The sequence below is a fragment of the Cricetulus griseus genome, chromosome 5 (assembly GCF_003668045.3).
Source record: "Cricetulus griseus strain 17A/GY chromosome 5, alternate assembly CriGri-PICRH-1.0, whole genome shotgun sequence".
Classification (NCBI taxonomy): Eukaryota; Metazoa; Chordata; class Mammalia; order Rodentia; family Cricetidae; genus Cricetulus; species Cricetulus griseus.
The window spans coordinates 82,658,488-82,683,834 of NC_048598.1; the positions used below are offsets into that span (position 1 = coordinate 82,658,488).

The 25,347-nt window shown below is 42.3% G+C and overlaps 2 protein-coding genes across 5 annotated transcripts in view; one reads left to right on the forward strand and one right to left on the reverse strand.

Annotated features, from left to right (window-relative positions):
• Nucleotides 1-827, reverse strand: part of Map4k3 (mitogen-activated protein kinase kinase kinase kinase 3) — a 141,008-nt gene extending 140,181 nt beyond the window's left edge. For all 4 annotated transcript variants that reach the window (XM_027417889.2, XM_027417890.2, XM_027417888.2 and 1 more), the window contains exon 1: nucleotides 700-827. In XM_027417889.2, the coding sequence (XP_027273690.1) occupies nucleotides 700-795 (96 nt within the window). In that variant the 5' untranslated portion in view covers nucleotides 796-827. The remainder of the gene's footprint in view (nucleotides 1-699) is intronic.
• LOC118238917 (basic proline-rich protein-like) lies at nucleotides 776-16,812 on the forward strand. Its single transcript, XM_035445722.1, has 2 exons — nucleotides 776-1,375; nucleotides 16,724-16,812. The coding sequence occupies exon 1, from the start codon at nucleotides 794-796 to the stop codon at nucleotides 1,256-1,258; it is 465 nt and encodes a 154-aa protein (XP_035301613.1). The 5' UTR covers nucleotides 776-793; the 3' UTR covers nucleotides 1,259-1,375; nucleotides 16,724-16,812.
• The last annotated feature ends 8,535 nt before the right edge of the window (nucleotides 16,813-25,347 follow it).

Genomic DNA, 25,347 nt, shown 5'->3' on the forward strand with positions numbered 1-25,347 from the left:
TTTCGAAGTGGTCCCTTTGCAACAGAAACGCTGTACTGCTAATGGATTTTGAATTCTAACCTTGTCAAACCAGTACCCTCCGGACCTGATTCACGAAAAAGAAAAAGGAAAATCTGATTCCTGCGTGCCACCGACAAAAACAAACACCGCTGTCCAATTCTTTTGGGAGGAAAAAGAAAAAGTTGCTTCCTTGCTTCCAAAACCAGATCTCTTTCTACAAAACAAAGTGACTACTTGGAAAATTACAAGGAACCGACAGGCAGATGTTAAGAGGTTAAAGGCTAAGGCACAGATAGATGTTAAGAGGCTAAAGGCTAAGGCTGTTGATGGAGGCTGCTCAGGGTAGTAGCGTTAGACGAGAACCAGCAGGCCCGGGCGAGCAGCAGCTCCCAGCCACCGGCCGAGGATCCCAGGTCCAGGAGAGGCACGACACGCAGGGTTGACAAACGCCAAGCCCCAGGCAGCCTGGTTCGTCACACAGACCCTGGCCAGGCAACAAGCGCCCAGCCCGGCTCTGCACTCCCGGGAGCGCCCCGGCTCCAGTCCCTTCCTGGGACTGCGCGCCGGGGAGGCCGGGGTCAGAGAACGCGTCCCGGGCAGGGCTCCGGTGAGGAAGCCCGCCGAGGGCTGCGGTCCCACGCCTGCCCCTTTGTTCCGTGCCGGCGGCGCAGGCCCGGGCTCGGCGGCCCCTGCCCTCACCTTGTAGACGTCGCCGTAGGTGCCGCTGCCGATGCGCTGGATCAGCTCGAAGTCCTCCTGAGGGTTCCGGCGGGACAGGTCGAAGCCGGGGTTCATGGCGGGCCCCGGGTGCCCCCCGCCTCCCTCCCGGCCCGGGGAGGGGGGGCGCTCAGGGGGGCCGCACGGAGGGAGCGCCCGCGGCCGCCCGGCTCCGCCGCCGGTCACAATCGCCCGGCTGCACGCCGCGGCGGCCGCCGACCCACGACGAGCCGCCCGGCGTCCCCGCCCCCCGCCGCCGCGCGGAGCCGGGTCACACCCACCAGGAGAGGAGCGCGCCCGCAGCCCCTCGCTCCGGGTGCAGCTCCAACATGGCTTCGCCCGCCGCTCCGTCCGCCCGCCCTGCCTCCCGTTCCCGGCCCGCGCGCCACTGCGCAGCCGCCATCCCGGAGGCCGCGCGCTCCCGGCGGGCCCCGCGCGCTCCCGCCATGCGCGCCCCTCGGGACGCTCAGGACGCGCCAGACTCGCTGTAACAAAGTTGGACGCACTGCTTGCCCGGTGGCCCCCCGCCCCGAGCCGGTAGTAGTTGCAATGTGCGAGACGGTATCCCTAACTTTTTAGGAGCGGGTACTCGCGGGCTGCAACCGAGAGCTCAGATCCTTTCTCCTAGGTTTAGAGGGAGGAGGTCCCCATCAGAAAGGTGAGGGGAGTGACGCTTTGGTTTGGGGGGTTGACCTGCTGACAGGGGTGCAGAGAGGACCAGGACAGAGCCAGAGCCGGGGAAGGGGGGCGTAAGCGGGAAGCAATGCAGAACCTAAACCGTGATTGACCTCTGCCCTGGGAGAGGGTTGGATTATCAAAGCCCGGGGCGGGGACTGTGCAAGCTGTCTGGCTACCCTCCGGGGTGGGGGATGGAGGGGGGAGAGGTTGCAGAGGGTGGGGCCTGGACCGGATCTATTCCCACACCTGAAATGTAAACACGTGACCATCCTGAAGCTACCTAGCTTCTACCTTACCTGCCCAGCGCTCCACCCAGTTTAAGATCCAGATAAGCCAGCACTACATCCAAACATTGAAGCCAACCTCTCTGACTGCTAAAAGTTATCTAAGAAAGGACGCAGGCATTGGAAGGGTCATGTTGGGTTCTCAATAAACTAACTACTTCGCATTCCCAGAAGTTGTAACCAAGTCGCTGACGGCCACTCAGGCGTTACAACGTTGTATTTTTTTTTTTTCTTCAAAAAGGTTTTCCTAATCTCCTTAGGCACCACACCTCCTAAGGATTAATGTTCCCTAATGCCTAGTGGCTTCTCAAAAACTAGGTCTCCTCAAACTTGTTAAGGAATAAATGAACGGTCTAGTTGGCAGTTAACGGCTTCATATTTAAAAAAAAAAAAAAAAGTTATGTTGCTTACAGTAAAATTACATATTTACTAAATTTTCAATTTGTTTACTCCAAATCGGGTATGGTGGCACATGCCTGCTATCCCAGCACTTGGGAAGCTGAGGCAGGAGCATCGCTGCAAAAGTGCCTTGACTACAGAGTGTGTGTATGGGTTATTTATTTGAGTGCCTATTGATTTAAAGATGTTGGAAAATGGCCCCCGCTCTACCACATAAACAGGCTTCCAGTTGTTTGATGTTTAGTTATCCTAAAGCATCAGAATGTAACAATGTTGCTTACATTTCTGCGGGTGCACATCACAGGATAAATTCAGAATAAACCTTAAAGCTATGCTATCTTGAGCCACTCCCGACCATGCGTGTTTCTTCCCAGCTTCTTTCTGACACTGTTGAAGGCTGAGAAGCAGGCCTGCCTTCTGCGAGTGCTGTGGGTGGAGAACTGTTTGTCTCCTTTAGGCCAACCATGCAGATAACTGGCTAGGGACTCAGATAAGCAAATTTAAGTATCCCAAATCGGGACCAGCTCTGCTCTCTTTCTCTGCCCTTTTCATGCTTTAAAAGTCAAGTTTCCAGAACTGAATCGCTTGCACGGGAAAGTTCTAAAGGTTTCACTGTTTTGTTTGCTGGGATTATCATTTGTGCAGATAACCGAGTGTTTGCATCACTAATAGACCTCTTTCAAAGGGAAAACAAATTTCAGCAGTGTTGGAGCAGGCTTTAAAGTTGTGCTTGTTCCATTTTGGCAGGACTTAACGACTCCATTTTTGCAGAGAAACAGATTTGCATGTAAGGGCTCGATTTGCCATATGGGTTAGGCCATAAATAAAAAGGTCTTTTGTAATTAACTGCTCACAAGGAATAAAAATACTTTGCCCTCCCCCTTCTAACAAGCCTCTACTTCACTAGAAGTAACACTAATGATCACACAGTTGCTTTGAATAAGAGAAAGGGCTTCCCTTGTCTATGATTAGAAACATCCTTAGAAGTCATCAGGGTTTCACTCTAGATTTACTGTTGCTTGAATACTTCCTGTGAAAGCAGACTCACTGCTGTGCAAAGAAAGACATGCACCTTATCATTAGATAAATACTACCAGCGAAAGTTCATAAGGACATGGAGAAAATAGTAGTGCTTACAAAGAGCCAAGAACTTTCCATGTCTTGTCTTATTTAATTCACACAGCAACCTGATAGCATAGGTCATATTATCTCCTTTTTTATGGCACCACAGGCTAATTAAGCTACTCAAGGTCACACAGAAGCCTCAGTTTTTAACAAAGGCAGCTTACTAGTAAAGACTAGATTCTTAGCCAACAATTTGTTCCATTTATAGACCATATCCTACCATATTCTTTTTTTTCTTACAATGAGCCATACATCATTTGTGTAAATTTTTTTTTCTTTAATTTAAATTGATCTCCAATGGACTTAAGCAATGAATACTAGATTCTGGTGGTAAGAGAACACAGAAAAGAAGGGACAGAGCAGCTGCCATCCAGTAGTTTGTAACATTACAAGCAACCCAATCAATAAATGGGCTTAAGAAATGAGCAGGCAGAAGAAATAGAGATAGCTAATGAACATATGGAAAAAATGTCCATCCTCACCAGTCATCAGAGAAATACAAGTCCAAACTACTGGGAGATTCCATTTTACCCGAGTCAGAATGTCAGTCAGAAAGAAAACAAACAACAAATGCTGCATGAATGTGGACAAAAGGGAGCCCTTATGTGCTGGTGGCAATATAAACTAGTCCAATCTCTATGAAAATTGGTATGGAAGTTTCTCAAGAAAGTAGAAGTAGATCTACCATATGTCCCAGCCATCCACTCATGGGTATTTATCCAAAGACTCCAAATTGGCATTATCACAGAAATGGTTACATATCAATGTTTATTGCAGCACAATTTACAATAGTTAAGTTATGGAACCAACCTAGGTGCTCATCAAGAGAGAAATGGATAAGAAAAATGTGGTGTATATATACATAATAGAATTTTTTTCAGCCATAAAGAAGACTGAAATTATGTCATTTGTGGGAAAATGGATGCAACTGGAGACACAAATCCAATCTCAGACAATCTCATGTTTTCTCTCCTTTGTAGTTCCTATATTGTATATACTCACATAAAATCATGTGTGTATATATTAAAGTGGAAGTGAAATTGTCTACGGGAATCATCAGGAAGGGGAGGGCCCAGAAAGGGGAAGGTGGGAGATGATAAGGCAGTATATGTTCAAAATGCAGTATATAGCTAAAGAAAAGAGAAACAGAAGCATAGAAGCCCGGGATAACAGCATTAGTACACATTGGAAGACTGGGGACTGATGCTAAATTGATGTTTGAAGAATGTGTTGGGGGTAGTCAGGCAAAGAAAAGAAGATGGTAGTCTCCTGGAGAGCCCTTCAACCTCAGGGGCTCTTAAAGCACTGCGCAGCAGAGCTAAATGAAAAGGCTGGGCTGGGCAGTCACCCTCATTGCCAGTATATTCAAACCACCCTTCAGTTAGCCACTCCCTCCTGGGGTCCTGCTTAGAAATTCCTTGATCACTGCATTCGCTCCCATTTTCACTGGTCTACTTGTGTGGCTTACTGATTTCAAACCCTCCCAATTTAACGGAACTACATTCACATTTTGATGTACTAGTGACTCTGAATACCTAGCAAGGCTTAGATCAAAGAAAGACTGAAGAGACTGGAAAGCTGTCTCAGAGATTAAGAGTACATTCTGCCTCCCAGAGGATTCTAGTTCAGCTCCCAGCACCCATATAGGTGGCTCCCAGACACCTCTGGCTCCAGAGGACCTGATGCATTCATGTGAACATACCCATACACAGATATGCATAGTTAAATTATTTTCAAAGACTACAACCAAGTCATACACTGGGGAGGAAAATTAAGCATAGACGTGTATGTGAAATAATATGACACCACAAGTTGTGTGTGTGTGTGTGTGTGTGTCACATGAGTGCAGAAGACGGTGCTAGATTGCACTGGAGCTGTAGTTAACACACAGTTGTGAACCACATGATGTGGATGCTAGGAACCCAGCTTAGGTCCTCTAAAAGACCAGTACCTGCTCTTAACCATGGAGCCATCTCTCCAGCCTAATTGTGCATGTTTAGGAGGTGGGGATAAAAAGAGAAAGGAGCAATGAGTCTAAGAAGTCTGATTGCTTTTGTGAACTTTTTTTTTTTTTTTTTAAGATAGGGTCTCGTGTAGCCTCACACTCACTCTGTGACTGAGAATAACCTTGAACTTTTGGTCCTCCTGCCTCCATCGAAAATGCTAGAATTTTAAGTTTGTACCATGTTAACCAGTTTCATGTGGTATTTGGGAATGAAGCCAGGGCGATGACATGCTAGACAAGCACTCAACTGAGTAACTTCCTCAGCTTACTTTTTGAAAAAAAAAAATCTTTTTAAGTCTTTGTGAAGTATAATTAGCAATAAATAATGCATTTACAGTGCATGATGCTAATACACACACACACACACACACACACACACACACACACACACACACACTGAAATGATTATCACAGACCAGCTAGAAAGGTTTTTGTTTTTAAGAAAAGAACCAATTAATAAAAGGATTGTAACATGTTAAGTTCTCCAGGCTTATGTAGCAGCAAAGTCCAGGAGGTGTAGCCTAGCTCTACTTTGAGCCAGGATACCTGCCTTTGAATCTTGGCTCAGGAAATTATTTCCTACTAAAGATGTTAGGGGGTTATCAAAGAGAAAATAAATGTAAAACTAGTATCAGAAAGCCCACAAAGCACTAATTACCATTGTTTTGGGCTTATGTGAGAATGTCTTCCCACCAGAACTAGAAGGTAGGACTCTGTTGCTCAAGACACTATACACTTTAGTCACAGGATATAGAGAAATCAAGTTGATGCTGACCATAAGGTGTCCTCCCTGCTGGCTGGCTGTCATAGTACTGGAAGGTGCTATGGAGTGGGGCTGCTGACGAGTAGGGAGGGAGGGAGAGTCACTAATGTTACCCATCTGTGAACTCTGTAAGCTAGAATAGCAACTAATGACATGGCGGGATGAGCTCATGGGTGCAATAGTGACATGAATGTTATTGGGGAAACCAAATGTATTCTGATTGTTTTGAAAGCCTGCTCCACAGTAACAAGCATGCCTAGCACTGTAGATATGTCCCAGTATCAGTAGTTGGGAAGCTCATAGGCCCCAGGGGTGAAGCTACTACTATTATTTTGCTAAATAGAAATAGAATCAAATTGCCCTCTTAAATCCCTGTCTCTTGTCTCATAGATTAGCAAAGTTCTCACACTCATCAGGGAAGTTTCTTTGTGGGGTGAACTGTGGTTAACACGGAAATTCATAACTGGCCAAAATGCAGAGAATGAATGTCTATGGCGTGCTCCTGACCACAAGTGTGGCATTTAACACATCCCTTTCCTCAAGGCTCAGAAACTTCTCCAAAGGTGGGGAGGGGGGAGTTTATAAAAGCCAGAGGTTGGGGAGTACTAGAGGAAAACACTGTCTTCCAGACATGACTATTTCCCTGAGCTGATGATAGCATCTGTGGTTGTCTGTACAGGACCTGCAAAGAAAAAAATCAAGATTGGTTATCATGAAGTGGGGATGGAGGAATAACTCACAAGTTCCTATCCCCATCTGAAGAGCTATTAATATTTGATGCTTCTGGGAGAGGAGATGTCAGTTTTCCTTAAGGGTATGGACACCTATGGTAGATGGACAAGCTCCAGTGGATGGCTCCACACAGATTGGACTGGATGGGTTACTAAGGAGAAAAAAAAAAAAAGACATGAAGTTGGGATTGGGAGGGGGTGGATCATAGGATCATAGATGAGTGGAGAATAAATATAACCAACATACATTTCTGCATGAATGAAACTCTCAGAATTAATAAAGTATTTTTCGTAATATTTTTATGTGGATTTTGCATGCATGTATGTCTGTGCACCAAGGAGGCCAGAAAAGGGTGTTAGATTCCCCTGGGACTTGAGTTATAGTTGGTTGTGAGCCAACATGTGGGTACTAGAATTTGGGTCCTTTGAAAGATCAGCCAGTGCTCTCAATTGTTGAACTATTTATCTCTCTATTCCATAAAATACTTTTTAAAAATGACCTACAAAATTATATACATATATAATGCACAAATATATATATATATATATATATATATATATATATATATATATATCAGCAGGGTGTGGTGCCCATAATCCCAGTACTGAGGAAGCAGAAGCAGAAGCAGAAGCAGAAAGGTCTCCAGTGTGTTGTAAGACTGAGCTAGATAACAAGACGGGTCTCAAAAGTGAACAAACGAGTGAATGAATAAATGAAATAGTGAAGTGTGACAGCAATGAGGATTGTGTTAGAGATGTGATTTAGGAAATGATGACAACAAATACCAGAGCCCTGAATTAAGGCCAGAGACATCAAAGAACTTGAGAGAGAATTGGAAGCTAGAATTCCAGGCTTGGGAGGGGGAGAGGACAGAAAAAGCCTGCAAGCTCCTGGCTTGGGCAATGAGGAAGTGTGGTATTGGCACTTTCTGTGACAAGGACAATTGGTGTTATTTGGGGGAGGGCTCCAGTACCAGATCAAAGTGGACAGTTGTGTTCCATATCTGTTGAGTTGGAGGTACTCAAGTGAAAATGGCGAGTGAGAAATGTATGGGTCTGATACCTAGAAAAGATCTCAGAGCAAATGGGAGTCATTTAGAAAGACTTGTTGAATATTAGAAACTTACCAAGTGCCAACCAGGATATGGGCCCTACCTTAAATAGGGAATGTGAACACATTTTCACCTTGCAGTGAGACACTTGCAGGGTAACAGAGCCAGAAGGAGGTAGTAGATTTCTGTTTGGGCATAACAAAGTTCGTTTACAAACTAATACATTTTACAATTTTCTTTCCTGAAAACATCGTACTTAGCATTTATTTACGGGGACTAGAAAGTAGTACCTCAGTGTTAGGACAGTTGCTTAGTATGCATGCAGCACTCTGTTCTGTCCGTAACATGAAAAATGATTAGACTGGGCATGGTGGCTCATGCTTGTAATCCCAACACTCAGGGAGGCTGAGGCAGAAAAATCACCCACAAGTTTGAAGCCAACTTGAGCTGAACAGTTTTGGGCCAACCTTGGGAAGTAAGACCCTAGCTCAAAACAAAACAAAATATTTAAAAGCATTTATTTGCAAGTTGAGGCAGACCTCTGCCTGAGAGTAGGTGGAGCTAGGAGTCTTCAGGTATTGTTTCTCAAACTTTGCTGTGTTATTCTAAGCAATTCAGCTCTCAGATTTGCATATCTCCTAACCCAGTGGACTTCAATGAAGGTTTTGTTAGCGTTTGGGGTGGAACAGTTTCCCTGCGTGGGATGGTCCCCATGTATTTGAATATCTCTGCATCCCACAGTCAGTACTGCTTGCAGGCATATCGACATCACACACAAACCTATTTCCAAACGCCCAGAGTTTGACTGGGGTGTGCATGAATCTGCATGGAGAATACTTATCTCTTGTTTCTCTTGGGAGAATTATCACCCACACCAAACCACTTAACAGAGTTCTCTGTCTCCTATCGTATGTTCCCTGAGAAAATATCTGATATGTAAGATATTGTCCCTTATTATATTTCCAATATTTACCACCCAGGTTAATGTTTCTGTGCTCCCTGTAAAATTATACCCAATTGTGGTGATGTTATTTTTTTTTTGTAATTTTTGTATTAGTTCAAATTAGGAACAAGCTTGTTTCACATGTCAATCCCTTCTCCCTCTCCCTCCCCTCCCTGACCCACCCCCCACCCCATCCATCCTCCACTCCCCAGGCAAAGGACACTCGACAAGAGCTCCCCAAAGTCCACCACATCATCCTGTACCGGGCCTAGGCCCTCCCCCAAGTGTCCAGGGCCAGAGTGCATCCCTTCACGTAGGATGGGCTCTCAAAGTCCCTTCTTATACCAGGGAAAAATGCTAATCCACTACCAGAGGCCCCTAGAATGCAGAGGACTCCTAATTGACATCCATATTCAGGGGTCTGGATCAGTCCTGTGCTGGCCTCCCAGACAGCAGTCTGGGGTCCATGTGCTCCCCCTTGTACAGGCCAGCTGTTTCTTTGGGTTTCACCAGCCAGGTACCGACCCCTTTGATCTCCATTCCTCCCTCTTAGCAAAGTTCCAGAGTCCAGTTCAATGTATATCTGTGGGTGTCTGCCTCAGCTTCCATCAGCCACTAGATGAGGGCTCTAGGATGGCATAAAAAGTAGTCATCATTCTCATTATGGGGAAGGGCATTTAGGTTATCCTCTCCACCATTGTCTAGATTGTCAGTTTGTGTCGTACTTGTAGGACTCTGGAAATCTCTCTAGTGCCAGATCTCTCCTGGGACCTATAATGGCTCCCTCTAATATGACATCTTTCATCCTGCTCTCCTCTATTCTTCCCCCAACTCAATATTCCTACTCCTCTATTTCCTCCTCTCCTCTCATCTCCTCCTCTCATTCTGGCAGCTCCCTCTCCCCTACCCTCGTGCTCCCAATTAGCTCAGGAGTTCCTGCCCCTTCCCATTCCTGGGGACCATGCATTTTTCCCTTAGAGTCCCTCATGTATCCTAGTTTCTTTGGTGAAGAGGTTTGTAGGCTGGTAAACCTTTGCTCTATGTCTAAAATTCATATATGAGTGAGTACATACCATGTTTGTCTTTTTGTGACTGGGTTACCTCACTCAGGATGGTTTCTTCTAGTTGCATCCATTTGCCTGCGAATTTCAAGATTCCATTGCTTTTTTCTGCTGAGTAATACTCCATTGTATAAATGTACCACATTTTCTCTATCCATTCTTCAGTTGAGGGGCATCTAGGTTCCAGGTTCTGGCTATTACAAACAATGCTGCTATGAACATGGTTGAACATATGTCCTTGTTGTATGAACGTGCATTATTTGGATATATGCCCAAGAGAGGAATTGCTGGATCTTGAGGTAGATTGATTCCCATTTTTTCTGAGCAACCGCCATACTGATTTCCAAAGTGGTCTTACAAGTTTGCACTCCCACCAGCAATGGAGGAGTGCTCCTTTTATCCACATCCTCTCCAGCATAGATTGTCATTAGTGTTTTTGATTTTAGCCATTCTGACAGGTGTGAGGTGGTATCTCAGAGTTGTTTTGAGTTGCATTTCTCTGATGGCCAAGGATTTTGAGCACTTTCTTAACTGTCTTTCAGCCATTTCGGATTCCTCTGTTGAGAATTCTCTATTTAGTTCTGCACCCCACATTTTTTTTATATACAAATCCACTGAGTTCATTTAATGTTGCCCAGATGTACACAAGCAAATATCATCTATTATCATCCATTATCAGAACAAATATCATCTATTATCATCCATTATCAGAAAAAAATAATTTAATATCTAGCACCTGATTCTTAAATCTCTAGTAATATGTGGGTTTGTTTCTAACTGCTATTATTGCTGAGGTTTTTTCATTTTTTGTGTCTTTTTTATGTCCCTTGGTACCTACTTTCACTTTTTTTCCCATTCAACAGGGTTTATTTCACATATATGCAACAGAAACTGAATAGAACATGCCAAGATTCATTAATGGAAAACCCGTTGATAATCAGATGGGGATGCTATTTAAAAAATACCAAAAATTCTATTTGTGTAATTTTTTGCTTATATATATATATATGTATACATTTATATTTATATAAAAAGAGCAATAATGGCAATATGTTATGCATCAGTAGCAGCAACAGCTTTTCCAGGTTCTGTAGTCCTTTGAACAAAATTGTAGAGACATCCAGCACACTCCATTTAAAAAAAACAAAAACAAACAAACAAACAAACAACAAAAACAAAAAAAAGTAAAAAACAAAATCCCAGAAGACAGCACAGTTCTGTTACTCTTGTGGTACTTGGCACTATTTTTTTTTTAAATTAGTTTCTCAGTCATCATCTGGGAGGAAACCATTCTGAGCAACATCATTAAAAACAGCTCTGATAAAGCATGGTCACTACTGTGTATCATAAAGCAGGTCCACATATGAGTGAGTACATATCATGTTTGTCTTTTTGTGATTGGGTTACCTCGCTCAGAATGGTTTCTTCGAGTTCCATCCATTTTCCTGCAAATTTCAAGATTCCATTGTTTTTTTCTGCTGAGTAGTACTCCATTGTGTAAATGTACCACAATTTCTCTATCCATTCTTCGGTTGAGGGGCATCTAGGCTGCTTCCAGTTTCTGGCTATTACAAATAATGCTGCTATGAACATGGTTGAACATATGTCCTTGTTATATAAATGTGCTTCTTTTGGGTATATGCCTAGAAATGGAATTGCTGGATCTTGTGGTAGACTCATTCCCATTTTCTTGAGGAGTTGCCATACTGATTTCCACAGTGGCTGTACAAGTTGGCACTCCCACCAGGAGTGGAGGAGTGTTCCTCTTTCTCTGCATCCTCTCCAACATAAAGTGTCATTGGTATTTTTGATTTTTGCACCCAACATTTTAATTTCATTGTTTGATGTTTTAGTGGCTAGCTTCTTGAGTTCATTGTATATTTTGGTAATCAGCCCTGTGTCAGATGTGGGTTCAGTGAAGATCTTTTCCTATTCTGTGGGCTGTCGTTTTGTCTTACTGACTGTGTCCTTTGCCTTACAGAAGCTTCTCAGTTTCAGGAGGTCCCATTTATTAATTGCAGATCTCAATGTCTGTGCTACTGGTGTAATGTTCAGGAAGCAGTCTCCTGTGCCAATTTGTTCAAGGGTATCTCCCACTTTCTCTTCTAGAAGATTCAGTGTGGCTGGATTTATGTTGAGATCTTTGATCCATTTGCACTTAAGTTTTGTGCATGGTGACAGATATGGATCTATCTGCAATCTTCTGCATGTCCGAATCCAGTTGTGCCAGCAACATTTGTTGAAGATGCTATCTTTCTTCCATTGTATAGATTTAGCATCTTGGTCAAAAATAAGGTGTTCATAGGTGTGTGAGTTAATGTCAGAGTTTTCAATTAGATTCCATTGGTCTATCTGTCTATTTTTGTGCCAATACGAAGCTGTTTTCAGAACTATGGCTCTATAATAGAGCTTGAAGTCCGGGATGGTGATGCCTCCAGAAGATCCTTTATTGTACAGAGTTGTTTTGGCTATCCTAAGTTTTTTGTTTTTCCATATGAAGTTGAGTATTGTTCTTTCAAGGTCTGTGAAAAACTGTGTTGGGATTTTGATGGGGATTGCGTTGAATCTGTAGATTACTTTTGGCTAGATTGCCATTTTTACTATGTTGATTCTACCTATCCAAGAGCATGGGAGATCTTTCCATTTTCTGGTATCTTCTTTCATTTCTTTCTCTAAAGACTCAAAGTTCTTACAGTACAGTTCTTTCACTTTTTTGGTTAGTGTTACCCTAAGATATTTTATGTTGCTTGTGGATATTGTGAAGGGTGATGTTTCTCTGTTTTCTTTCTCATTGGCTTTATCATCTGTATATACTAGGGCTACTGATTTTTTTTAAGTAATTTTGTGTCCTGCTACTTTGCTGAAGGTGTTTATCAGCTGTAGGAATTCCCTGGTAGAGTTTTTTGGGTCACTTATGTAGACTATCCTATCATCTGCAGATTGTGAAAGTTTGACTTCTTCCTTTCCAATTTGTATCCCTTTGATCTCCTGTTCCTGTCTTATTGCTCTTAGTGCTATGAACTTTCCTCTTAGTACTGCTTTCAGGGTGTCCCATAAATTTAGGTATGTTGTGTCTACATTCTCATTAAATTCTAGGAAATCTTTAATTTCTTTTCTTACTTCTTCCTCAACCCAGGAATTGTGCAATTGGGTGTTATTCAATTTCCACGAGTTTGTAGGTTTTCTTCAATTTGTATTGCTGTTGAATTCTAGCTTTAAAACATGGTGATCTGATAAGATACAGGGGGTTATTTCAATTCTTTTGTATCTGTGGAGGTTTTCTTTGATGCCAATTATGTGGTCAATTTTAGAGAAGGTGCCATGTGGCACTGAGAAGAAGATATATTCTTTTGTGTTTGGATAGAATGTTCTATAGATATCTGTTAAACGCAGTTGGGTCATAACTTCTGTTAGATTCTTTGTTTCTTTGTTAAGTTTCTGTCTGGTGGTCCTGTCTAGTGGTGAAAGCGAGGTGTTGAAGTCTCCTACTATTAGTGTGTGTGGTTTTATGTGTGGTTTGAGCTTTAGTAAAGTTTCTTTTACAAATGTGGGTGCCTTTGTATTTGAGGCATAGATTTTCAGGATTGAGACTTCATCTTGATGGACATCACTTCCTGTGATGATTATGAAATACCCTTCTTCATCTCTTTTGATTGATTTTAGTTTGAAGTCTAATTTGTTAGATATTAGGATTGTGGCCTGGTGGTGGTGGAGCATGCCTTTAATCCCAGCACTTGGGAGGCAAAGGCAGGTGGATCTCTGTGAGTTCGAGACCAGCCTGGTCTACAAGAGTTAGTTCCAGGACAGCCTCCAAAGCCAGAGAGAAACCCTGTCTCAGAAAACCAAAAATAATAATAAATAAATAAATAAATAAATAAATAAATAAATAAATAAATAAATGCTATTAGTGTTGCTACACCAGCTTGTTTCTTGGGCCCATTTGATTGGAAAATCTTTTCCCAACCCTTTACTCTGAGGTAACTCCTGTCTTTGAAGTTGAGGTGTGTTTCTTATATACAGCAGAAGGATTGATTCTGTCTTCTTATCAATTCTGTTAGCCTGTATCTTTTTATGGGCAGGTTAAGACCATTGACATTGAGGGATATTAATATCCATTGATTATTGGTTCTTGTTTGTTTTGGATTTATTGTTGGTGGTGTCATTGTGTGTGTATTTTGCCCTCCTATTTCTTTTCATGTTTGGTAAAATTGGATTATCTATTGCCTATATTTTTGTGAGTGTAGTTATCTTCCTTGGGTTGGAGTTTTCCTTCCAGAACTTTCTGTATTGCTGGATTTTTGAATATATATTGTTTAAGTCTGGTTTTGTCATGGTATATCTTGTTTTCTCCATCTATAGTGATTGAAAGTTTTGCTGGGTACAGTAGTCTGGGTTGGCATCCATGCTCCCTTAGTGTTTGTAGGATATCTATCCAGGACCTTCTGGCTTTCAAAGTTTCCATTGAGAAGTTGGGTGTGATTCTGCTTGGTCTGCCTTTATATGTTACTTGGCCTTTTTCTTTGCTGCTCTTAATATTTTCTCTTTATTCTGTAGGTTTGGTGTTTTGATTATTATGTGTCAAGGGGACTTCTTTTTGTGATCCAGTCTGTTTGGTGTTCTATAAGCTTCTTGTACTTTCATAGGTATATCCTTCTGTAGGTTGGGGAAGTTTTCTTCTATGATTTTGTTGAATATGTTTTCTGTACCTTGAGCTGTAGTTCTTCACCTTCTTCTATACCTATTATTCTTAGGTTTGGCCTTTTCACGGTGTCCCATATTTCCTGAATATTTTGTGTTAGGGATTTGTTAGACTTGAGATTTTCTTTGGTCGATGACTGTATATCCTCTAGCGAGTCTTCAACAACTGAGATTCTCTCTTCCATCTCTTGAATTCTATTGGTTATACTCACATCTTTAGTTCCTGATCGTTTATCCAGCCTTTCTATTTCCAGCATCCCCTCATTCTGTGTTTTCTTTATTGTGTCTATTTCAGCTTTCATGCCTTGAACTGTTTCGATTGTTAGATTCTTTAAGAGATTTGCTTACTTCTTGAATTTTTTGGTTTGTCTTTTCCTCCATTTCATGTAGTGTTTTGCTTGTTTTTTCTTCTATTTCTTCAAGGGATTTTCTTGTTTCCTCTTTAAAGGTCTCTATCATCTTCCTAAGATAATTTTTGAGGTCCATCTCTTCTTCATCCTCTGTGTTGGGCTTTTCAGATCTTGGTGGTGTGAAGTTCCTAGATTCTGGTGGTGTCATATTGGTTTTTCTGTTGTTGAGTGTTTTCTTACTCTGTCTTCTTCCCATCCCTTCTTCCAGTGAGTGCAGATGGGGTCTCTCCCTCTCTCCGGTGGCAGGCGAAGAGCTCAGCTTCTGGTGGCATCTGGATTGCAGAGAACAGTGGGTGGACAAGGGTGGGCTGTGTCCAGACTCAGGGGGGGCCTTCCCAGTCTGGGCAGGTCCACCCTTGCCTGAGTGGGCTCAGGCAGACGTGAGCAGGGGTTGATTCGGGAGGTTGGGGAGCAGAGCAGTGCCCAGACTCACCTGAGGCTCGGGCGCCCGCCTTAGGACAGAGGGTGCAGTGTGGATGTGATATGTTATTTATAATTTACTAAAGATTGCCTGAAGTGTCAGAAGGCAAAGCCAGCCACACTAGTTAGCTATAGAAGCTAGGCAATAGTGGCATACACTTTAGTCCCAGGACTCAGGAGACAGGCAGATGGATTTCTCTGGGTTCAAGGCCACCCTGATGTACCCAAGAGTGAAGAGTAACAGAGCTCACACCTTTGATCCTAGCACTTGGGATGACATGCCTTTAATCCCAGCACTAGGAAAGTGGAGACAGGAGGATACAGCTGGGCAGAGAAAGGAATATAAGGAGGAGGGGGAGACAGGAATTCAGAGCTTTTTGCCTCTGAGTAATCTTGGAGACAACACTGTCTCTGAGGATTCATTGAGACAAAACAGACCTTTCAGCTTGAGGTAAAGGTAAGAGCTAGTGACTGCTGCTTTGCTTCTCTTATCTTCAGCTTGAAGCTTGAACCTCAATATCTGACTCTGGGTTTTTATTATTTGTGTTACACCCAAGATTTTTACCTGTCCTTTATCACATGGTTCCTGGGGTCACATAAGAGAGCACTGAATCTGGTCTTTGCAAGTTACAGAAGTCTTCAAAAGGAGGGACATCTAAGCAGGTACTTAAAAGACAGAAAATTAGCCACATGCAGATAATGATCCACTGGCGTGCTATGGTTTGGGTGTGGTTTGTTCCCCCAAAGAGCCTTGTGCTAGAGATGTGTTCCCCCAGGAAAGTGATGTAAATAGTGACAGACTCTCAGTATAACAGCTGGGGCCTCAAATAAGTTCCTTGGGTGCTCATTGGAAGCCTCTTCTCTTTGTCTTCCTACTTTTGTTTGGGGACTTTTTAAAATTCAGTGGTTATAATCTGTGGGTTGTGATCCCTTGGGATTTGAATAGCCCTTTCACAGATGTCCCTATCAGAAATCCTGCATATCATATATTTATAATTCTTGACAGTAGCAAAATTACAGTTATGGAGTAGCAATAAAAATAATTGTATGGTTGGGGTCACCACAACATGAGGAACTGTATTAAAGGGTCACAATGTTAGGAAAATTGAGAATGGCTCCCAGAGGAGACAGTTACACTTTCTGCTTAAGCATTTATTTATTACGTATCAATGTTCTGCCTGCATGTATCCCTTCAGGCCAGAAGAGGACACCAGATCTTATTACAGATGGTTGTGAGCCATCACGTGGCTTCTGGGAATTGAACTCAGGACCTCTGGAAGAGCAGCTGGTGCTCTTAACCTCTGAGCCATCTCTCCAGGCCCGGAGACAGTCACACTTTAATTCTTTTTTTTATTATTATTATTATAGCTGGTGTATTTGGTAGGCAGCTTATTGTAAGCAATATCTTACAGGATGTTTTCTCTTATCTGTTTGAAGATGACAAGGACTCATTGTGAAAGCCAGGATTGTTCAAATTCTGGATACCCCTGTTTCTGCTTCCTGGAAGTTGAGAATACAGGCAGGTAACACCACCTTGGCAAAAATGCATTTTTCTTCCTTTCTTTCACATTGTTTTGAGTTAGCATATAAAGTAATAGCTTTCATTATGGTGTTTCATGCACACTTTGTTGGTGGTGATCCTTCTCCCTCGGTCCCCTCCCCTTCCTACCTGCCTATTCCTGCTGGTCTCCCTTTCTCCCCCTCATGATAGCCCCTTGTTTTGCTTTCAAGACACATATGTTTTATTATCTGGCTTCCTAATTTGAACTGTTATTACTTCTTCCTACGCATGTTCTCGATATCTGCCATGTGGCCCTCACCAGCACCAGTGCTGAACTAAATAAATCTATTTCCTTTGTACAGTTATCCTGGCTCAGGTGTTTTGTTATAGTATTGGAAAACTAATGGAAAGACCACAGCCAAAGATCCCTAAGTTGTTCTGTTTGAGGTGTGGATGAGGCAAGGACGCTAAGCAGTAAGTAGCAGGTTCATGAAAGTGCAAAGATAGGGAACGTAGTGAAACTGGTAAAAATGCTTGCCTACCACAAAGCCCTGGGGTCAGTCTTCCACACTGCAGGAAATGAGATGACTCAGGCTCATAATCCAAGAACTTAGAAGGTCAAGATGAGAAGATCAGAAGTAAAGAAAATAGAGTAAAAATGGAAAATGTGAGTCATGAAAAATAATTTGGGTATTCTGAGAACAAAAGGGAATTATTAATGGGTTTCAACATAGTTATAGCATGGTTTTGTTTGTGCCCATCCAGGACTGGAGAATGAATTGGAGGCAGATGGCAAAACTAGATATATGATGGTGTAAGGTTTAGGAGATCACTGCAGAAGGCCAGGCTCAGGAAAATGATGGCTGAATTAATGTGTGGTCTATCAACATATCCCAAAAGGAGCCTCTCAAATTGTGAATTATGATGAATCCTCATAGTAAAAAATGTACAGTATGGGCAGAAAATGAAGTCCTAGAGAACCTTAGAGAGTTCACTGAAGGACAGGAAGGTGGGTCCCTGTAGGTGTGGGCCTGAAGTAGTATGGGGCAGCCATTGCCATGCACCTTCCAGGGCCCCTTTTAGAAGAACACCTGCTCAGAGTAGGCTAACTCACAGCCTCCAGCCACTAGGTTTTTGGAACTCATCATAGTAGCTGTACAGAGATGTCCCTGCTCCCAGCCAGTGACTAAGCATGCCTGTTCCTGCCCAGTTCTCATCCCTTCCTCAATACTGGCACAGAGAAGTATCTTGCACTACTAATTTAATGTTACCATTTTCTGTACTCGTGCAAAGGATATGAATGTGCTGGATGTGGTGGCACACTCCTGTGATCCTTGGGAAGTGGAGGCAGGTGGGTCAGGAGTTCATAGGCATCTTCAGCCACAAAGTGAGCTTGAGGCTGGGCTATGCTAGATTGTCTCTAAAAAAAGTAAAAAACCAAACACAAACAAACAAACAAATGGATCAATGAAGCAAGCATGATGTGTCAAAGAGAGACTAAGAAAGAGGGAGGGATGGAGAAGCACAATCTGACAGTTGTCTTTATGGAGGTCAGTATTGACTTCATTGAAGCTCATATTTCCCCCATCCGCTATTGCATCTCTGCATAAATGTCGTCTCTGAAAACCTGTCAACTGTTCTCTTGCATCATGAGCATGAGATGCAGCTCATCTGCACTCCCCCAGCTGGACACATTTTGTTAGTTAATGTGTCTCTAAACTCTGGGACTAAGAATTGGGCTCAGAGTTCCACATTCATTCTGGGCATTGTTGACCATGAAGGATTATAACTACCTATTATCTGACTGATACATTGCAGCTCCAATTTTAATTTATCATTTTCTAGCCTCAACAAGCTGAGCCTGATAGTGCCCAACTGATGTACAGTATTGTTATTCATTGTATCAATGTAGTTATTACTAATGTCATTCTCAACTCCAACCTGGCCCCTGTTCCTAATCAAGAAAAAAAGCTCAGCTGGGTGGTGGTGCATGCCATTAGTCCCAGCACTTGGGAGACAGAGGCAGGGGGATCTTTCTGAGTTCAAGACCAGCCTGGACTACAAGAGCTAGTTCTAGGACAGCCTCCAAAGCCACAGAGAAACCCTGTCTCAAAAACACCAAAAAAAGAAAAAGAAAAGAAAAGAAAGAAAAGAAAAAGCTCTAGGGCTGGGGTAATCACAAAGGTAGAATGCCTGCCTAGCATACACAGCACTCTGGAATCATACCACAACATCTCAAAAGAATTAAAAAACAAAACAAAACAAAACAAAAAAAAAAACAGAAAAAAAAGAGTAAACAAGCAAACAAAAAAACTTAACATACTCCCCTGCCCCCCTGAGTGCACCAAATCTCATCATCACAGATCTTTTTTTCCTTTTGACCCAACACAGTTGTAAGGAGCTGAGACAAGAGAAGATTGTCTTGGACATTCAGTGTTTCTGCTCTGAACACAGTTTATCAGGGCAGAAATAATTTTCTTATCAGCTAGCAGAGAGGACAACCATCAAAACTGGGAACTGACTACCTTTACCTCATACTGACGCCAAGAGAGACCTTTGAAAGACAATTTACCAAGCTGGAGAGATTGCTTAGCAGTTAAGAGCACTGGCTTCTCTTCCAGAAGTCCTGAGTTCAATTCCCAACAACCACATGTTGGCTCACAACCATCTGTAATGAGATCTAGTTCCCTTTTCTGGCATGCAGGGATACATACAGATGGAACACTCATATACATAAAATAATTTTTAAAAACCAATTTACCTAGACAAGAATTGCCTATCTTCTAGAAAATCCAAGATGTCAAGGGATCCTTGTTGAGTTACATAGTAGGTAGCTGGTAACTCTTTTGGAAGCAACTAAGCCTTAAGGATAAAGGCCGTGTCAAAAATTACAACAGTTGGGTGGTAGTGGTGCACACCTTTAATCGCAGCACTCGGAAGGCAGAGGTAGGCAGATCTCTGCGAATTGGAGGCCAGCCTTGTCTACAGAGCGCATGCCAAGATAGGCTCCAAAGCTACACAGAGAAACCCTGTCTCGAAAAATCAAACCAAAAAAGAAAAAGAATATTGATAACAAAATATTGAAAAGTGTAGACTGACCACAGGCTGGGTAAGAGAGAGACAGATTAGATAGCTAAGACAGTCTTTTTGGTAAAACTTCTGATTATTACCAAGGGAAGGTGGTATGATTGCATCCTTATAATCCTAGCAGTCAGGAGACCAAGGCAAAAGGATTATAAATTTTAAGGCAGCCTGGGCTATGAGCGAGGATGAGTCTCAAAGGAAAAAAAAATAAAACCACACTTGACTGTTTGTCCTATGGTAGATTAAACCATACAATTTCATTAGTCATTTAACCTAGAATTCACTTCACTTGCCTCCAAGGACATACTTGTATCCTGGTACAAATTCAAGATATAGATTGAGGCAACTGATGGAGTAGAGCAATAGTTCTCAATCTCCCTAATGGTGTGACCATTTAATACAGTTCCTCATGTTGTGCTGAGACCCCCAGCCATAAAATTATTTTGTTGCTATTGCATAACTGTAATTTTGCTAGTTATAAACCATAATGTAAGTATCTGGTTTTTTCAATGGTCTTAGGTGACCCAAAGGGATCGCAACTCATAGGTTGTCTTGCTGGGCTAGACAAAACTGAGTCCAAATAAATATAATTACAAAATGGTATTTCTAGAGTAGATCATACCACCTGTGTCTCAACAGGTATTCCTGTTGTGCTTACCACAGAAAGCTGTGTTGACTGCATGTGTGCATGCACACACAAACAAAGCACACATCTATAGCAAAGCAAGCTAGTCATAGATCATGAAGTAGCCCATTCATTCAGCTCAGATCGGGATTGGAGTTTCTAAAAATGAATGACCAGGTAAGTGGTTCTAATACCACCCCACGCATTTCCTGTTGTTTCCTCCTCCCTGCTCATAGGAGCAAGGTGAATGAGAAGGTAATCCATTTCTCACTGACCCAGATCTCTAGGTCTTAGAAAACTGATCCAATTTGTTGAGTCTGAGCTCATAGCAAAACCCATCTGGACCAAGGCATTCCTCTTAGTAGTAGAACCAGACTTTCAGTTTCGTATCTAATCCTCTAGTTTCTTAAAGACACACTGTGTTCAATTAGGACTCATCTGGTGTTACAAACTTTCCCAGCTGAGTATCTAATACCAGCAGACAGTTTCAAATCAACATGAGGTGATCGAGTAAGTGTTCTCATGGTAATTAGGAACAAAAGGAAGGAATCTCATGAAAATTCCAGTGCTGCTTTGTGCCTGTCTACAAATGGATAAACTCCTGTATTAAATGTGTCAGTAGGGGCTGGGGAAATGGCTCCACAGTTAAAAGTGCTTATTGCTCTCACCAAGGACCCAGGTTCTGTTCTCAGAACCCACATGGTGGCTTACAACCTCTTGTAAATCTAGTTCCAGAGCATCTGATGCCTTTTCTGACCTCCAGAGGCCCCTGCACATATGTGGTGCATACAAACTCTCAAAGGTGCACATGTGTGCACATAGACACACACTGCACACAAAATAGTAAAATGATAATAAAAATTAATCTCAAGGAAAAAAATTAGCTGGATGTGGTGACACATGCCATTAATCCCAGGACTTGGGAGACAGAGACATGTAGATCACTGTGAGCTCCAAGCCAACCAGGCAGGGCTCCATAGTGAGACCCTGGCTCAAAAAATATATATAAGTAAATAAGTCTTTGAAATGTGTCAATAGCCTTTCTTAGATATAAACATGGACCTGAATACAGGCAGCCTATATCTGTCTTTATTTCTAAAAACATTTTTGTGAATTAGTAATTCCTCCAAGTATAATGCTGTTACATTGTGAAGTCAATATCTAGAGTTCACAGGTTCTCTTGCCTAAGGAAAGCATTCTTCTGTTAGCCCACACAGACCCCAGATGTCTGCACTTCTGAATTCTATCTTCTGTGTCAGGATGCAAGTTTCTTAACTATCTTCTGTGGCTCTGTCCCCATCCACTTTTGCTAATACCACACCTGGCTGATGACTGTACTTCTGCAATTCCAAATAATGGAAATAATGGAAGTCCTTTGAGGACCTTAGATAGAGAAGAAATGCCCATTAAGCAGGTTGCATTTAGGGAGATGAAAGGGCATTCCAGGAGGAGCTAGGATAGGAGCAGCTTCAGTGAAGTCTGACAGTGGGAAAAATGCTGAGCAAACTTGCTTTTAAGTAAGGGGCTATTGAAATGGATAGACAAGTCCTTCAATTTTCAAAGGCTCAAGTCAAAAATAGTCAAAACCCTAAATTCAAACAATAGCAATATCAAAAGGGGAAAAAATGCTAAAACAAAAGAAAAATAGCTGTCACTCCAATCTGTGACCAAAGAAGAAGAAGAAGAAGAAGAAGAAGAAGAAGAAGAAGAAGAAGAAGAAGAAGAAGAAGAAGAAGAAGAAGTCTGCTGTAGGATTATCTTGTTAAAGGATAAATCTTGTTTTTTCTTAGGCAAATGTTTTTTAGACTTCCTCAATATGAAAATTAGGTGAGGATAGTGAGCATCTAAACAGAAAAGACAAATAAGAGGAGTGGGGAATGATTTAGCTAGGTAGGAATTGAACTGACCTGTAAAATATTGAAGAAAAAAATGAGGAAGTGGCAGAATAAAAATACAGACCTGGGTACTATTGTGCTACAGTGATTGTGTGTGTTTATACTTGAGATTGAAGAGATTAGAATTCAGTATGCCCCCACATCTTAGTCACTGTTCTAGTGTGGTGGTGAGACACCATGACCAAGAAACCTCTTATAAAAGAAAGCTTTTAATTGGGGGCTGTCTTATACTTTCAGAGGTTAATCTATTACCATTATTGTGGGGAGCATGGTGGCATGCAGGAAGACACCGTGCCAGAGAAGTGGCTGAGAGCATTACATCCTAATCCTCAGGCAGCAGGCAGAGAGATTGGGCGTGGCATGGGCTTTTGAAACTTCAAAGCTCAACCCCAGTGACACACTTCTTCCAACAAGGCCACACCTTCTAATCCTTATACTTTCAAACAGGTCCATTCTTTGGTGACTAAACATTCAAATTTATGAGCCTGTGGGGGCCATTCTTATTCAAACCACCGTACCTCATATACCACAAATGACATTCTTTGACGATAAGGATTAGAATACCTTTTTTCTTCTCTCTTCCTTTCCTCCTCTTTCTCTTCTTTCTTTTCTTATTCCTCTTCCTCTTCTTACTCTTCCTCTTCTTTTCTTCTTCCTCTTGTTCTTCCTCTTCTTTTTTCCTTTTCTTCCTCTTCCTCTTCTCCCTCTTCTTCCTTCTCTTCCTCCTCCTCCTCTTCTTCATTTCTTTATGTAGCCCTAACTGTCCTAGAACTTGCTCTAAACACCATACTAGCCTCAAATTTAGAGATCCACCTGTCTCTGCCTCCCAAGTGCTGGGATTAAAGGCATGCACCACCATGCTCTGCCAAGAATGTCTATTTTTCAACAACTATCTTTATATGTGGCTATATTAATTGCTTTTCTTTCCTGTTACGGTAACCATCATGACCAGAAGTAACTTAGGGAAAGAAGAGTTTATTTTCATTTATGGTCCTGGTAGGATAAGAGCCTATCCTGGCAGGAAGCATGGCAGTCAGGGGTAGGCATGACTTTCACACAGGGCACCCCTATCACATACTGCCTGACTTTAGCAATTCTTTGAAAATGCAGTGGAAGTACTCATGATCCTTAACTCTTGGACTCCTTGTGCTTCTAAAGCCCACACCATATAAATGGCACTGCCAAGTTCCATGGCAAATTTGGGATGACAGACCCCAGACCTCTGGAGCCACATTATCAGCAGCTTTGTCTGCAGTTACTTTTCAGGAGCAGAAAACTCCTTAGATCTTTTCCTTTTACAAGTTGGGAGCTTAGCTGGGTGGGGTCTTGCCCTGAGGGTACCCCCCTCCCTTTGTTCCAGCTTGAAGCAGGCTTTTTCTTTCTTTTCTTTTCTTTTTTTTTTTTTTTTTTTTTTTGAGACAGCATTTCTCTGTGTAGCTTTGGAGCCTATCCTGGCACTCACTCTGTAGACCAGGCTGGCCTTGAACTCACAGATGTCTGCCTATCTCTGCCTCCCTACTCCTGGGATTAAAGGCATGCGCCACCACAGTCCGACCAGTAGGCCTCTTCTTAATGGTTACAACCTCTCTTCCAGCACATGCTTTGGTCTTGACATTAAGCTTACTAGTGTTCTTTTACTCTCCAAATTGTATAGTTTGTATTTATTTCTGACCATTTGCTCTTTTTCACACAAGACCAGCATAAGGAACTCAGGAGTAGCACATCACAGATTCAATATTAAGTTTTGAGTTTCCTATACCAAATAAATTAGTCTATTACTTTGAAATTTAACCTCACTCAAGTTCTTAGGACAAGGGCAGAAGGTAGCCACAATCCTTGTCAAACTCTCACAGCAATGACCTCTAGCTCAGTTGCTGTTGAAATCCTTGCTTCCTACTGGAACCTATTGAGACAGACCTCTGCAGCCTGCTTTTCTCTCAGAAGTACATCTTTCAGGCTCCTGCTCTACACTTACAACATCCAACCACTTTTATAGTCCAAAGTTTTCCACATTCTTCCAAAAAAGCAATGATGTCAGGTTCATTACCACAAGAGTTCATTCTTTGCTACCAACTTTTACATTTATTTTTCTTTCCTGTTGCTATAATAAAACACCATAATCAAAATCAATTTGTTGAAGAAAGAGTTTGTTTTTATTTACGGCCTCAGGAGCAGAAGAGTCCCTCATGACAGGGAAGCATGGAAATGTGAGAGCCAAAGTTACATTTTAAACTTTAATTCCTGTGCATAGGAGATCCATGAAACAGAAATGTCTTTGATCTGTAAGTCCCTTGCCCAAGGACAGATACTTCCTAAAATGCTAGAGGCTATTGTTTATGGGAGATAACAAGTCACATGATTTCACTCCCCTAAACAGTTTTGTTTGATCCATTTGCACTGGATATGCTTGATCAAATTTGGGCAGGAAGTACATAGGCAGAAAATTCATCAGGATGTATGCTTATGCTTGCCCCTGATTGGACCTGATAGGAAATACTTAAGCCACTGCAAACTATGACTTGGAGCTATTTTTCTAGATAACAAGATTGGATCTGGCCAGAGACCATCCACCTCGCCAGTATTTAATTAAAGCTCGTTTCAAATTTGGATTTAAATTGTGGTAATGGTCTTAGTTTCCATTGGTGGGATTAACAGCAGCAAGGGGCAGGGAAGGTCGTAGGAACAGGAATCTGAGAGCTCACATCTTTAAACAGAAGCACAAAACAGAGAAAGTGGTGAGAGGCTGTAAAGCTCTCAAAGGCTGCCCACAATGACATGATTCCACCATCAAAGCCCCACCTACTAAACCTTCCCAAACAGTGCCGCCAACTAGGAAGAAGTATTCTAATGCCTGAGTCTGTGTTGGACATTCCTCATTTGACCCAACATGGTAACAGTGATAAGTTGAATTTCGAAATTTACTGGAGTCCAAGGAAGAATGACAGTAAGAAACCTG